We start from the raw sequence: 16386 nt of genomic DNA on the forward strand, positions 1-16386 counted from the left end.
TTCACCCTCCTCCCAGTCTCTTCACAGTGATACTGACCTGCTTCACCCTCCTCCCTGTCTCTTCACAGTGACACTGACCTGCTTCACCCTCCTCCCAGTCTCTTCACAGTGACACTGACCTGCTTCACCCTCCTCCCAGTCTCTTCACAGTGACACTGACCTGCTTCACACTCCACTGACCTCTTCACAGTGATACTGACCTGCTTCACCCTCCTCCCTGTCTCTTCACAGTGACACTGACCTGCTTCACCCTCCTCCCAGTCTCTTCACAGTGACACTGACCTGCTTCACCCTCCTCCCAGTCTCTTCACAGTGACACTGACCTGCTTCACACTCCACTGACCTCTTCACAGTGATACTGACCTGCTTCACCCTCCTCCCGGTCTCTTCACAGTGACACTGACCTGCTTCACCCTCCTCCCAGTCTCTTCACAGTGACACTGACCTGCTTCACCCTCCTCCCAGTCTCTTCACAGTGATACTGACCTGCTTCACCCTCCTCCCTGTCTCTTCACAGTGACACTGACCTGCTTCACCCTCCTCCCGGTCTCTTCACAGTGATACTGACCTGCTTCACCCTCCTCCCGGTCTCTTCACAGTGACACTGACCTGCTTCACCCTCCTCCCTGTCTCTTCACAGTGACACTGACCTGCTTCACCCTCCTCCCAGTCTCTTCACAGTGACACTGACCTGCTTCACCCTCCTCCCAGTCTCTTCACAGTGACACTGACCTGCTTCACCCTCCTCCCAGTCTCTTCACAGTGATACTGACCTGCTTCACACTCCACTGACCTCTTCACAGTGATACTGACCTGCTTCACCCTCCTCCCGGTCTCTTCACAGTGATACTGACCTGCTTCACACTCCACTGACCTCTTCACAGTGACACTGACCTGCTTCACACTCCTCCCGGTCTCTTCACAGTGATACTGACCTGCTTCACACTCCTCCCAGTCTCTTCACAGTGATACTGACCTGCTTCACACTCCACTGACCTCTTCACAGTGACACTGACCTGCTTCACCCTCCTCCAAGCCTCTTCACAGTGACACTGACCTGCTTCACACTCCTCATGGCCTCTTCACAGTGATACTGACCTGCTTCACCCTCCTCCCGGCCTCTTCACAGTGATACAGACCTGCTTCACACTCCTCATGGCCTCTTCACAGTGAAACTGTCCTGCTTCACCCTCCTCCCAGCCTCTTTACAGCGATACTGACCTGCTTCACCCTCCTCCCAGTCTCTTCACAGTGATACTGACCTGCTTCACACTCCACTGACCTCTTCACAGTGACACTGACCTGCTTCACACTCCTCCCGGTCTCTTCACAGTGATACTGACCTGCTTCACCCTCCTCCCAGTCTCCTCACAGTGATACTGACCTGCTTCACCCTCCTCCCAGTCTCCTCACAGTGATACTGACCTGCTTCACCCTCCTCCCAGTCTCCTCACAGTGATACTGACCTGCTTCACCCTCCTCCCGGTCTCTTCACAGTGACACTGACCTGCTTCACCCTCCTCCCAGCCTCTTCTCAGTGATACTGATCTGCTTCACACTCCTCCCAGTCTCTTCAGAGTGATACTGACCTGCTTCACCCTCCTCCCAGTCTCTTCAGAGTGATACTGACCTGCTTCACCCTCCTCCCAGTCTCTTCAGAGTGATACTGACCTGCTTCACCCTCCTCCCAGTCTCTTCACAGTGATACTGATCTGCTTCACACTCCTCCCAGTCTCTTCACAGTGATACTGACCTGCTTCACACTCCTCCCAGTCTCTTCAGAGTGATACTGACCTGCTTCACCCTCCTCCCAGTCTCTTCAGAGTGATACTGACCTGCTTCACCCTCCTCCCAGTCTCTTCAGAGTGATACTGACCTGCTTCACCCTCCTCCCAGTCTCTTCACAGTGATACTGATCTGCTTCACCCTCCTCCCAGTCTCTTCACAGTGATACTGACCTGCTTCACCCTCCTCCCAGTCTCTTCACAGTGATACTGACCTGCTTCACCCTCCTCCCAGTCTCTTCACAGTGACACTGACCTGCTTCACCCTCCTCCCAGTCTCTTCACAGTGACACTGACCTGCTTCACCCTCCTCCCAGTCTCTTCACAGTGATACTGATCTGCTTCACACTCCTCCCGGCCTCTTCACAGTGATACTGACCTGCTTCACACTCCTCCCAGTCTCTTCACAGTGATACTGACCTGCTTCACACTCCTCCCGGTCTCTTCACAGTGATACTGACCTGCTTCACACTCCTCCCGGCCTCTTCACAGTGATACTGACCTGCTTCACACTCCTCCCAGTCTCTTCACAGAGATACTGACCTGCTTCACACTCCTCCCGGTCTCTTCACAGTGATACTGACCTGCTTCACACTCCTCCCAGTCTCTTCAGAGTGATACTGATCTGCTTCACACTCCTCCCAGTCTCTTCACAGTGATACTGACCTGCTTCACCCTCCTCCCAGTCTCTTCACAGTGATACTGACCTGCTTCACCCTCCTCCCGGTCTCTTCACAGTGACACTGACCTGCTTCACACTCCTCCCGGTCTCTTCACAGTGATACTGATCTGCTTCACACTCCTCCCAGTCTCTTCACAGTGATACTGACCTGCTTCACCCTCCTCCCAGTCTCTTCACAGTGATACTGACCTGCTTCACCCTCCTCCCGGTCTCTTCACAGTGACACTGACCTGCTTCACCCTCCTCCCAGCCTCTTCTCAGTGATACTGATCTGCTTCACCCTCCTCCCGGCCTCTTCACAGTGACACTGACCTGCTTCACCCTCCTCCCGGTCTCTTCACAGTGATACTGACCTGCTTCACTCTCCTCCCGGTCTCTTCACAGTGACACAGACCTGCTTCACACTCCTCCCAGCCTCTTCACAGTGACACTGACCTGCTTCACCCTCCTCCCGGTCTCTTCACAGTGATACTGACCTGCTTCACACTCCTCCCAGTCTCTTCACAGTGATACTGACCTGCTTCACCCTCCTCCTGGTCTCTTCACAGTGATACTGACCTGCTTCACCCTCCTCCTGGTCTCTTCACAGTGACACTGACCTGCTTCACCCTCCTCCCAGTCTCTTCACAGTGATACTGACCTGCTTCACACTCCACTGACCTCTTCACAGTGACACTGACCTGCTTCACCCTCCTCCAAGCCTCTTCACAGTGACACTGACCTGCTTCACACTCCTCCCGGTCTCTTCACAGTGATACTGACCTGCTTCACACTCCTCATGGCCTCTTCACAGTGAAACTGTCCTGCTTCACCCTCCTCCCAGCCTCTTTACAGTGATACTGACCTGCTTCACCCTCCTCCCAGTCTCTTCACAGTGATACTGACCTGCTTCACACTCCACTGACCTCTTCACAGTGACACTGACCTGCTTCACACTCCTCCCGGTCTCTTCACAGTGATACTGACCTGCTTCACCCTCCTCCCAGTCTCCTCACAGTGATACTGACCTGCTTCACCCTCCTCCCAGTCTCTTCACAGTGATACTGACCTGCTTCACCCTCCTCCCAGTCTCTTCAGAGTGATACTGACCTGCTTCACCCTCCTCCCGGTCTCTTCACAGAGATACTGACCTGCTTCACCCTCCTCCCGGCCTCTTCACAGTGATACTGACCTGCTTCACCCTCCTCCCGGTCTCTTCACAGTGACACTGACCTGCTTCACACTCCTCCCAGTCTCTTCACAGTGATACTGACCTGCTTCACCCTCCTCCCGGCCTCTTCACAGTGACACTGACCTGCTTCACCCTCCTCCCAGCCTCTTCTCAGTGATACTGACCAGCTTCACACTCCTCCCAGTCTCTTCACAGTGATACTGACCAGCTTCACCCTCCTCTCGGTCTCTTCACAGTGATACTGACCAGCTTCACACTCCTCCCAGTCTCTTCACAGTGATACTGACCTGCTTCACCCTCCTCCCAGTCTCTTCACAGTGATACTGACCTGCTTCACACTCCTCCCAGTCTCTTCACAGTGATACTGACCTGCTTCACACTCCTCCCAGTCTCTTCACAGTGACACTGACCTGCTTCACCCTCCTCCCAGTCTCTTCACAGTGACACTGACCTGCTTCACCCTCCTCCCAGTCTCTTCACAGTGATACTGACCTGCTTCACCCTCCTCCCGGTCTCTTCACAGTGACACTGACCTGCTTCACCCTCCTCCCGGCCTCTTCACAGTGACACTGACCTGCTTCACCCTCCTCCCGGTCTCTTCACAGTGATACTGACCTGCTTCACTCTCCTCCCGGTCTCTTCACAGTGATACTGACCTGCTTCACCCTCCTCCCAGCCTCTTCACAGTGATACTGACCTGCTTCACACTCCTCCCAGTCTCTTCACAGTGACACTGACCTGCTTCACCCTCCTCCCGGTCTCTTCACAGTGATACTGACCTGCTTCACCCTCCTCCCAGCCTCTTCACAGTGACACTGACCTGCTTCACCCTCCTCCCAGCCTCTTCACAGTGATACTGACCTGCTTCACACTCCTCCCAGTCTCTTCACAGTGATACTGACCTGCTTCACCCTCCTCACGGTCTCTTCACAGTGATACTGACCTGCTTCACCCTCCTCCCAGTCTCTTCACAGTGACACTGACCTGCTTCACCCTCCTCCCAGTCATGCTGACCTGTTTAACAGTTGAGGTAAAACCAGTTACGAGGTAAAATGCTGGTTTGGCCTCAACTGCAGTATTTTGTCCTATTCTGGGCACCACACTTCAGGAAGAATGTGAAGGCTTTAAGAGGTGATGCAGGAAAAATAGTGAAACTCGTTCCAAGGAAGGAACTCTGAAAACTGCTCAATTTTAACAGCTGTGACAAATTCCACCATAGTCTGAGACAATCCACAATCTTCACAAACAAACAACACAATTCTAAATTTTAAAAAATCCATAATATTCTAAAAAAGACAGTAAATTCACCTGATCTCTCAATGTTAATGGATCTTTTAAAAAAATTCCAGGGACTCAATCCAAAAACAGTGGCTTGGTGGCACAGTGGTTAGCACTGCTGCCTCACAGCGCCAAAGATCTGGGTTCGATTCCCGGCTTGGGTCACTGTGTGTGTGTGGAGTTTGCACGTTCTCCCCGTGTCTGTGTGGGGTTCCTCCGGGTGCTCTGGTTTCCTCCCACAATCCGAAAAATGTGCCGGTTAGGTGGATTGGCCATGCGAAATTCTCCCTCAGTGTGCCCGAACAGGCGCCAGAGTGTGGCGACTAGGGGATTTCCACAGTAACTTCATTGCAGTGTTAACGTAAGCTTACTTATGTCTAATAAATAAACTAAATTAGTTCTTCCTTGGTAAATACAATACGTATATCAAGTTTCATTGAAATCCATCTCTTAGTTTTTGTGGTATCTTGTTTACTGACAAACAGACTAACAGACAGGGATGAAAACAGTATTCCCCTCCCACCTTCAATGATGGAATTAATAAATATTAATCAGTGGTCACCTGCATGACTATGTTGTAGCTCCTGCCAGGCGACTTCACCGTGATTCTCTTTCCTCCCTGTGGAACTTATTGAATTTGGCTGGACAGTGTCATCCTCCGGAGATGGTTCAGAGGATTCTGCCTGATGTTTTCCTTCCAGGGTACACTTCAGTTGCTGGATGCTTTTGTTAGCCCTTTCTGCAAGTAATGGTAGTAAAATGGTAACTTAAGAAAGGCAGAATGGACAAAGGTAGACATGATTTTGCAAAGGATTTTTATGATCACTTCCATTTACAAAATAACCAAAACATCCAGCTATATTGTTGGATATCCAACAATATCCAGATGGTAATGTAGGCAACACCCTCTGTAAATAAAATTGTACGGATGGGAGCAGGAAATTAGAGTTACATATTAAATGAGCGGTCAAAACTGTTGTATATGCAGGGAAGTGCAGAACAAGGAAGACTAATCTTAGGGTTTGGCCACTTGGAAGTGAAATTGGGAAGCACTTTTCGCACAAGTGGAATTCTGAAATGTTCTCCCCCAAAAGGTTGTGGATGCTGACATAACAGACATTTTCAAGACTGAGATTAATAATACTTGTCAGGTGTGGTATTAAGGGATACAAGTGGGTAAAAGGAGCAGAGGTGAATATAAAGATAGTATTGAGGGGCTGAATAGTCTACTATTGTTACTTGTCAGTGTACCAAAATTTTAACTGGCAAGTAAGTGTGACTCACCCAATTCTAGACACCATCAAGCAATCTGACAATGCAGAGCAGTGGAAGAGTTGAGAGGTAGTGGGAAAGTACAGCTAGAGAAACAAAGATAGCCAAATAAGCTACTCACATGTGCCTTTGGAAGTGACAATGGTGGTGACAGAGAGAGGAGTTAATGAAGATGAATGATCATGGAGAAAAAGAAGTTAAGGGCTCCTTATTTCCTAGGATGTTCATGCAATAGTATCAGAGAAGATGAGATAGCACCTGAAGTGGTCCAGAACAGGTGTTGGATGGTGAAACCTGTTGTGTGGCATAGAAAAGAATCAGAAAGCAGATTAAGAGATTTTTTTAAAACACCAAACTGAAAGTACAATAAAAGCAGATTCATACCAACTTTCAAAAGTGAATTGCATATATAATTCAAAAAAGAAAAATGTGTATGGGAACAGAACTAATTGATCTTGCATAGGCATGATGGACCGAGTGGTCTTCTTCTACGCTGAATGATCCTGTAAATTCTGCACCCTTGAATTTGAAGGAACAAAAATGAAAACATATTACGAGGTAAATCAAGATAGGAAAGAGCAAAAGTTTTTCTAGAGCAGATGTGAGCTACTGGTTAAGTAAATCAGTGGCTACGGAAGTACTATAATGAATAGAGGGCCAAAGGCTAAGACAGTAAGGATTTAGAAAATGCAGTCGTAAGCAACTTGGGACACAGTTATTCCCTGAGGAACAGACATAGATTGGGATGGGAAGGCAGTGGGCAAGTCGTGGGTGGCGAGAAACACAGGGAAGCAACAGAGGATGACAACATCAAAGGAAGTTATCTGAGTGCGGGTGGGACAACATAATGAATAAGGCATCAGGGTAAATGCAATGGCTTGTTGGGCAGCTAATCTAATGTCATATATATGCAAGTTGTTGCTTAATGCATATTTTGAAAGCGCATTTTTACTTGTCCTTTACCTCATTATAAAATAACCCAAAATAGCTCAAATGAAATCAACTCGACATTTTCTGTCCTGCGAAGACACAATCCACATTATGCATACTAAATCTCTAAGGGGTTCAAGCCTAAAAAAGTGATGGTTGACAAACCTTTGTTGAGTTTTCTCCTCATACGTATTTTGTAAACAAATAGAAAAGTAGCAAACCGTATATTTCTTGGTCTTAGTGATGTAATCACAGCAATGATTTATTTAAAAATCCACATTCCGCAAGGTTTACCATCTGAGCCCGTGTTAAGACAGGGCGTTTACAATTCAGGAGCTCCAGAAAATTCACCGAGGCAAACTTTCATCTCTGCACGGTCAACACTTTGATGCAATGCACAAGATGCGCTCAATTCAACATGCAACTCGTCGAAGATGTTCACCACACTCCCTTTGGAGACCAACCTCGGCCTTGCTGATCGGAGCCTTTTAACCGACAGCTGTCTTCTCTCACAATCGAGGCTTCTCCCCCCCCATCAAGTCACTCACCTCTCAAACCTTTCAGATACGAATCCAAATCCTCCTCAACGTTCGACTCACAGGAGGCCTTCATATCATCGAATTTAACCCGGCAGGTTAAAAAAAAAAGTACGTTTCGATCAACAGAACAGTAAAAGAGGGCGATAAATTTAAAACGCCCCGTGCGGCTTTGGTTAAACTCCAGCGCCGCTGACAGGACGCCGCCCCTATTCCAATCGGCACCGATTTCAAATTAAACTTTCGGCTTCCTTTCACCATAGAGACATCAGGCTCCAGCGGACGGCGGCGGCGGCGTCGCCCCAGTGGCAGCTGGAAGTTGTAGTTCGGCGCGGCGGGGAAGGGAAGTTGCGGCTAATTGATAAAATGGCGGCCGCCCAGGCCAGAAGAAATACAACTCCCAGAAAGCTATGCGAAGGGGCCGGTCTCCCCTCACCTCCCGCCCTCTCCCAGCGCCTCCCGCCCTCTCCCCCCCCTCCCCGGCCGCCCTGGCGTCAACGTCCCGCGCTCGCCGACCAGCGCCGTTGCTGGCGCGACGTCACCTCAGCGCCCGCGATTGGTTAGGCGGCCCCCCCCCCCCGCGTCCGTCAAGGGGAACGGTTTGTCAACCCCGCCCAATGAGGGCACGGCTTCTTGAGGGCGGTGGGTCCCGCCCACCCCCCCCCTGCGCATGCGTCAATCGATGGCCCATTCCCACCTTCTCTCTCCCCTCCCCCTCTCACTCCAGTCGCGCGGCTGCTATGTGGAATAACGTTATTGCCGAGCAACGGGAGGGCGGCTGATGTTTGTCAGAGCCCGGGCTTGGGCGGCTGCACTGCTAGGGTGAGTCTGCCTCACAATTTTTACCGAGACAATCCGTGGTTATGGCTGCACACGCCCGTTAATGCGGGGTTAGGGAATTAAATATAAATCAAATAGCGGCACGGGGGGGGGGGGGGGGGAGAGAGAGAGGGGGGAGGGGCGTTCCCGCAATCACCGCTGACAGGTCGCGGTCCGTTGACCTTTTTTATTTTAAAAATGCTGCTTTATTTTCCCTTCTTTCAAATGATGTTTTCGGTATTCCCACCGTTTCCACTGAAAGGAAAAAGGGGGCGGCAGAAAGGGGAGCAGGCGTTCATTTGACGAACCGTTACTTTATTTTATTCCACTTAACCATCGCCTCCCTCCCTCCCCGTGTATTTATTATCTGTCCCTTTCTTTTTGCTTTGTGCAACCGTTCTGTACGAATTTAACCCAAAAGCTATGCCCAGCTTTGATTTTCTTTTGTATTTCTCTCCTCCCCTCCCTCCATTTAACGGGGTTTTTAAATCGAGGGTGGTTTTTTTTTACAAAAATTTGTAAATCGACGTGGTTTCCCAGTAAACATGTCAGGAGATCCAAAATGCAACAGCACAAATCCGGTAAATTATCATCGCATTGCATTTTTTTTTGGCTTGTCCTTTTTTTGTGTGTGTTATTCCCCCCCCGAACAAAGGAATCTTCATGTAATATACCAGCGGAATTCCTAAGGTTTGCTTGCATCAGTGTGTTTTTTTTTCCCTTGTCGACCATTCAGGATATCTATAGAAACTCAAGGTCTTTGTTTTAAGTAGAGGCATCCCAATATGTGATCTCTTAACCAAATCCACTCGGATTGTTCGAAATATACGATCATGCAGTAATAGCATAGCCGGGTAAGCGACTATTAACACATTTCTGGCAGACTGCCAGCAATAGTAGGGGCATGGCAAATGTTATGGATCTGATTTTTCACCACTTATTGTTTTGAAACATTGTAATTAGATCGTATTCTGTTGGATTATTGGCCTTTGCATTTAAAAAATGCGCCTAAAAGTAATGCAGTCAATTAGAAACAGTGTACTTTTCATTAATAAAATTCTTCAGGAGCGTTTCACAGGAAATGTTTCCCCTTCCTGTGCGTTCCCGCTAAGGAATAGGGTCACATGAAACTGGCTGGAGTGTTTCCTTTTCACCTTTCATTTCGGCAATGTGGTTTCTTTCCTGTGTGTGCCTTCTCCCGAACCACTTTTCAAGTAGGTTGGGTCCCATTTATTTCAGTCAGGCATATTTTCAATATTTTTGACAGCGAAACAATGCATTATTGTGCCGGGTTCTCAAAGGAAGGGGCAAGAACAAAAACTTTACTCATAAAATGGAAGAAAAGTTAGTGGTCGTGATGGAATTCTCTTTTTATTGTTGGATATTTTGTGAACAGTTCTATCTGGCGCATAAGAAGTTGGATGGAACAACCATTCATTTATGGTGGCAATTGAAAATGATATGGACTTGCCAATACGCATGTCAAAAACTGTTTTCGGCCACAATTAGCCTAAGCTGTGATAGTCTAGTCAATGAAGTTTAATCAATTGAGTCTTAACTTGGTTTGTCCTATTTTAATTTTTTGAATGCAAGGTTTATAAAAATTTGTTAAATTCTATATTAAAATGCCAAGATCAATTTGTATTAGTAACTTGGCATGGATACAAATTCAGAATATCATGGATTGAAATGTGATACACAGACTTGGGACTCTTGCTGTATGCAACTTTGTAGCCTGAGAAGATAAAACTTGGGCATTCCCATTGTTAACCAGAAAATATCATGCAAGTTTAATGTTTATAGAATAAGATTCTACAACTTTATTATTATTTTCGATTTTATTTGTACTTTGAATATATTTACCACATCCTTAGCTTACCTCACCCTTAACTCTAGAGCGGAGACTTTAACTTGCCCATTTATAAGCCTGGGTCTTTTATTTTAAGTTCTTATTTTTAACATAACACGGGAGAAGGAGGATGCAAAAAGCCAGAATCAACAAAATATGTTTGAGAAATAAGGGGATAAGAAATTTAAGTTTGGGGACCAAGAATCCAGGAGACAAAATATTGGTCCAGCTGCCTTCTCAGATGGACATAAAAGATCCATAACATGATTGTGAAGAAGAGCAGAGGTGTTATTGTGCTTTGGCCAACATTTGCGTCTCAATCAACATCACAGAAGCAGGTTAGCTGGCCATTGTCACATTTACTATTTGTGGGAACTTGCTGTGTGCAAATTGGCTGCTATGATTCGTACTTTAAAACAATGACTACAAAAATACTTCATTGACTGTGAAGCACTTTCGGACATCCTGTTATCAGAAGTGCTATATAAATACAAGACTTTCTTTTTGACCAGGTTGAGGAGGAGCAGTGTTTTGGATAAACTGAAGTTTGCAAAGGGTGTGAAACTCACTAGCAGCACATTGAAATTGTTGAGGTGACAGAGGCTTGGATGAGGATTTGAGTGGCGAATGGACTGATGCTGTATGTAATGTATCCATTATATTAACCTAACTAACCATTATAAAGGATTTTTCAACATCTGTTTGAACATTCTGTATGTGAAGTGACTGCATGTGTGATTTTTTTTAGTCAGAAAGTATTGCAAAAGATTTTGGACTCTCACTGAAGTATAGGAACGAATCAGTTTTTATTGATACAACACCCCCAAAAAGGGAGACGCAGTTGTTAGGGAGTGCACAGTAGAAGTCTGTTTCTATTGTATTCATGATGTGGAGATGCCGGCGTTGGACTGGGGTAACCAAATAAACCTGTTGGACTTTAACCTGGTGTTGTGAGACTTCTTACAGACAATTTACAATTTTTCTAATTTGTGGTAAAATATTATTTCTAAAAGTAAATAACCTTTTTTGTTAATGTGACTGATCTGTGCTAAAAAGGAAAATCCTGTGGTTACTGGAAATTTGAAATATGCAGTAAATGTTGGAAGTACAGTACGTCTGGCTGCATCTGTGGAGTGACCAACGGAGCTGGTGTTCCTCGATAGTTGACTTTTTATCAGAACATTAAGGGTTTATATGTCACAGACCTGAAAAGTTAACTTTGTTTCTATCCCCACGTATGCTGCCTGACCTGGTGGTGATGTATATCCAGACAACTTAATTCAGATACTGAATTAGCAGGATTTCATTCAAGTTTATTGTAGTTGATTGGCACACTATTATGATCTCTGATCAATAACTTTTTTTTTAAAATGTGAATGTCCAGTTAATAGCTGAAAGAAGGACATTATCTTTCCCTAATATCATTATCTGGTCTGGCCTAAGTGTCTCCAGACCCACAGCAATGTAGTTGACTCTTAAGTTCCCTCTGAAATGGCCTAACAAGCCTCTCAGTTGTATCCAATCGCTACAAAGAACACAAAGGAATGAAACAGGATGGACCACCTGACATCAACCTAGACACCAAAAACAACATTGTCAAACCCAGCCCTATTGACCCTGGAAAATTCCCCATACTCATATCTGGGGCTTGTGTTAGAACTCAGAGAGCTGTCTCACAGACTAGTCCAGAAGCACATAGCTGTACTCATGGAATCATAACTTACAGATAATGTCCCAGACGCTACCATCACTATTCTGGGTATGTCCTATCCCACCGGCAGGACAGACCCAGCAAAAGTGGCGGGCAGCACAGTGGTATACAGTTGGGAGGGAGTTGTCCTGGGAGTCCTTAACATCAGTTCTGGACTCCATGAAATCTCATGGCACTAAGTCAAACATGGGCAAGGAAAAGGCCTGCTGATTACCACATATCATTCCCCCACCTCAGCTGATGAATCAGTACTCCATGTTGAACACTATTTGGAGGAAGCACTAAGGGTGGCAAGGGTGCAGAATGTACTCTGGGTGGGTGATTTCAATGTCCATTATCAAGAGTGGCTCGGTAGTACCACAGTAGACCAGCTGGCTGGGTCCTAAGGACATAGCAGCTAGACTGGGACAGCAGCAGGTGGTGAGGGAACCAACAAGAAGAAAACGTACTTGACCTCATCCTCACCAACCTGCTTGTTCTTGATGCATCTGTCCCTAACAGTATTGGTAGAAGTGACCACTGCACAGTCCTTTGGCGACAAAGTTCTGTCTTCAGCAGCAGAGTTGTACTCGACTACAATCTGTAACCTCATGGCCTGGCATGTTCCCCACTCTACCGTTACCACCAAGCCAGGGGATCAACTCTGGTTCATTGAAGAGTGCAGGAAGGCGTGCCAGGAGCAACACCAGATATAAGGTGGTAATCTGGAGAAGCAACAACACAGGACTACTTGTGTACCAAACAACATAAGCAGCAAGTAATAGAGCTAAACAATTTCACAATCAACAGATCGGATTTAAGCTCTGCAGTCCTGCTACATCTCGCCATGAATGGTGGTTAACAATTAAACAACTCACTGGAGGAGGAGGCTTCACAAGTAGCCTTTCCTCAATGATGGAGGAGCTCCATACATCTGTGTAAAAGATGAGACTGAAGCATTCACAACGATCTTCAGCCTGAAGTGCTGAGCGGATGATCCATCTTGGCCTCCTCCAGAGGTCTGCAGCATCACAGATTCCAGTCTTCAGCCAATTTTGTGATATCAAGAAATGGCTGAAGTCACTGGATACTGCAAAGATTATGGGCCCTGACAATAATCCAGCAATAATACTGAAGGTGTGCTCCAGAACTTGCCATGCCCCTAGCCAAGCTGTTCCAGGACAGCTACAACACTGGCATCCACCTGGCAATGTGGAAAATTGCTCAGGTGTGTTCTGTGCGCAAGAAACAGAACAAATACACCCAGGCCCATTACCGCCCCACCAGTCTTCTCTCGATCATCAGAAGAGTGATAGGGGTCATCAAGTGGCAATAACCTGCTCAAAGGTCCTCAGTTTGGGTTCCGCCAGGGTCACTCAGTTCCTGACCTCATTACGTCCTTGGGTCAAACATGGACAAAAAAGCTGAATGCCAAAGTGACGACCCTTAACATCAAGGCAACATTTAACCAAGTACGACATCCAAGGGCCCTAGCAAAACTGGAGTCAATGGGAATTGAGGAAAACTCTCTGGTTGGAATCATACCTGGCACAAAGAAAGATGCTTGTGGTGATTGGAGGTCAATCATCTCAGCCCCAGGACATCACTAAGCTCAGCCTTCAGCACCATTATTCCCACGAAACTCATCTCCAAACCTGGGTGTGCGGAGGGCCTGGGCCTCGGCACCTCCCTCTGCGACTGGATCCTGAACTTCCTAACTCGCAGACCACAATCAGTAAGGAGAAAGGAGAACATGCCTCCTGTCTACATCAACGGGGACGAAGTAGAAAGGGTCGAGAGCTTCAAGTTTTTAGGTGTCCAGATCATTAACCCCATGCCAACACTATAGTTAAGAAAACCCACCAACTTCTCAGAAGGCTAAGGAAATCTGGCATGTCAGCTACGACACTCCAACTTTTACAGATGCACCATAGAAAGCATTCTTTCTGGGTGTACCGCAGCTTGGTATGGTTCCTGCTCTGCCCAAGATCACAAGGGACTACAAAAGGTCGTGAATGTAGCCCAATCCATCAGGCAAACCAGCCTCCCATCCATTGACTCTGTCTACACTTCCCGCTGCCTCGGCAAAGCAGCCAGCATAATTAAGGACCCCACGCACACCGGACATTCTCTCTTCCACATTCTTCCGTCAGGAAAAAGATACAAAAGTCTGAGGTCACATACCAACCGACTCAAGAACAGCTGCTTCCCTGCTCCTATCAGACTTTTGAATGGACTTACCTTGCATTAAGTTGACCTTTCTCTACACCCTAGCTATGACTAACACATTCTGCACTCTCTCCTTTCCTTCTCTATGAACGGTGTACTTTGTCTGTATAGCGTGCAAGAAACAATACTTTTCACTATTAATACATGTGACATTAAATCAAATCACTAGGAATTTCACATGGTATTGACCTAATGAGTTGGTTGCAAGTTGGGAATCTCATTTTCTGCAATTTTGGATTATGTTTCATCTTGATTCACTGAATTGTCAGAAGCATGTTTTAAAAAGGGAAGAACTGATAAATAATGGATACAAAAGCTTGCAATTAATCAAGAACTGCACAATATTAATCCGTGTCAAGTCACCTTGTTTGTTTTAATGCAGCAGCTAAAATTGACATTGTGCGTATATAGGAATTGCTTCCCTTAGTATTGCGGCACAAATAAAGTTAGTTTGTTTATTTGTCACGAGTAGGCTTACATCAACACTGCAATGAAGTTACTGTGAAAATCCCCTAGTCGCTACACTCCGGTGCCTGTTCAGGTATACTGAGGGAGAAGTTAGCATGGACAATGCACCTAACCAACACGTCTTTTGGATTGTGGGAGGAAGCCCATGCAGACACAGGGAGCACGTGCAGACTCCGCACAGACAGTGACCCAAGCTGGGAATTGAACCCGGGTCCCTGGCGCTGTGAAGCAGCAGTGCTAGCCACTGCCACCGTGCCTTTCAAAAACTTGGTGCAGTCACATTGTGCCAAATTGTCTCATCCTGTGCTGTTTTATTCTGTGAAGGGTGTATTACCAAGGTGTGACAAACTGCTTCTTAAGAACAGTGTCTCTCTGATAAATTCTGATGAATGGGCACAGACCTGAAACGTTAACTCCGTTCAGATACAGAATGTTTCCACCACTTCCTGTTTTAATTTTACTTTTGAATTGATACTTCCACATGGCAGACTTTAATGTAGACTGTTTCAATCTGGAAGAAAATAACTAAAAATGACCAATCATACCGATTGTATGAACTGTTTTAAATTGAGTATTGTTGAAAAAAGGCCTGCCATCGAAGCCTTTGTCTTGCACTCAGGACAGCTTGCAATAAATTTCCAATGCTCTGAAGGGAACATTAATTTATATTGCACAAGACCGTTACTGAAAGGAAGGACAGTGGACAGCCAATGGCAGGCATTTAAGGAACAAATAGGTGAATTCCAGAATTTGTTTGTTGCTAAAATAAAAGCAAATTAATGTGGATGCTGGAATCTGAAACCAAAAAGGAGAATGCTGGAAAATCTCAGCAGGCCTGGCAGCACCTGTAAGGAGAGTAAAGAGCTAACGTTTCGAGTCCAGATGACCCTTTGTCAAAGCTTTGGCAAGAAAAAGCAATAGACCTGCGGATTGGGAACAGTTTAAAATTCAGCAAAGGAGGAGCAAGAGATTGATTAAAGAGGGGGAAATACAGTATGAAAGTAAGCTTGTGGGAAGCATAAATGACTGTACAAGTTTCTAAAGAGAAAAAGATCGATTAAAAACCAGTGTAGGCCTCTTACACTCAAACGGGGGGAAAAAATGGCTGAGGAACTAAATTTGTACTTTATTCATATCTTTCTTTGTGAAGACTGAAGCAATGTACCAGAAGTTCTGAGAGAAATAAGTTTGTGATGAGCTGAAGAAAGTCAGTATTAGTAGAGAAATAGTTAGGGAAATTGATGGGATTGAAGGTGGATAAATATCCAGGGCCTGATAACCTTAATCCCAGAATACTTAAGGAAGTGGCCCTGGAAATAAATCCATTGGTGGACTCTGGACTGGTTCCTGCAGATTGGAGGGTAGCTAGCTAATGTAAGCCCGCTATTCAAAAAGGGAGGTAGAGAGAAAACGGGGTTCTATAGACTAGTGAGCCTAATGTCAGTACTGGAGAAGTTGCTAGAGTCCATCATCAAGAATTTCATTTACGCAGCATTTGGAAAGCAGTAGTACAATCAAAGTCCACATGGATTTACAAGGGGGAAATCATGCTTGACAAATCTATTGGAATTCTTTAAGGATTTAACTAGTAGAGCTGACCAAGGAGAACCGGTGGATGTGGTTTATTTAGAATTTCAGAAGGCTTTCAACAAGGTCTCACATAGCAGACTACTATGTA

At 46.2% G+C, this 16386-nt stretch overlaps 2 protein-coding genes across 18 annotated transcripts in view; one reads left to right on the forward strand and one right to left on the reverse strand.

Moving 5' to 3' along the window:
- Nucleotides 1-8062, reverse strand: part of sdccag8 (SHH signaling and ciliogenesis regulator sdccag8) — a 317675-nt gene extending 309613 nt beyond the window's left edge. For 4 of the 6 annotated variants that reach the window (XM_078229523.1, XM_078229526.1, XM_078229527.1 and 1 more), the window contains exons 1-2: nucleotides 7666-8062; nucleotides 5478-5654 (exon numbers count right to left, since the gene is read on the reverse strand). In XM_078229523.1, the coding sequence (XP_078085649.1) occupies nucleotides 5478-5654; nucleotides 7666-7729 (241 nt within the window). In that variant the 5' untranslated portion in view covers nucleotides 7730-8062. Of the gene's footprint in view, nucleotides 1-5477; nucleotides 5655-6308; nucleotides 6482-7665 lie in introns of those variants that run through there. The other 2 variants (XM_078229529.1, XM_078229528.1) reach the window with 2 other exon arrangements.
- A 305-nt stretch (nucleotides 8063-8367) lies between these two features.
- The window catches only part of cep170aa (centrosomal protein 170Aa), a 145849-nt gene continuing 137830 nt past the window's right edge, over nucleotides 8368-16386 (forward strand). For all 12 annotated transcript variants that reach the window (XM_078229530.1, XM_078229531.1, XM_078229533.1 and 9 more), the window contains exon 1: nucleotides 8368-8475. The gene's annotated coding sequence lies outside the window, so the exon portion shown is untranslated. The remainder of the gene's footprint in view (nucleotides 8476-16386) is intronic.

The sequence above is a fragment of the Mustelus asterias genome, chromosome 15, assembly GCF_964213995.1.
Source record: "Mustelus asterias chromosome 15, sMusAst1.hap1.1, whole genome shotgun sequence".
NCBI classification, from domain to species: domain Eukaryota; kingdom Metazoa; phylum Chordata; class Chondrichthyes; order Carcharhiniformes; family Triakidae; genus Mustelus; species Mustelus asterias.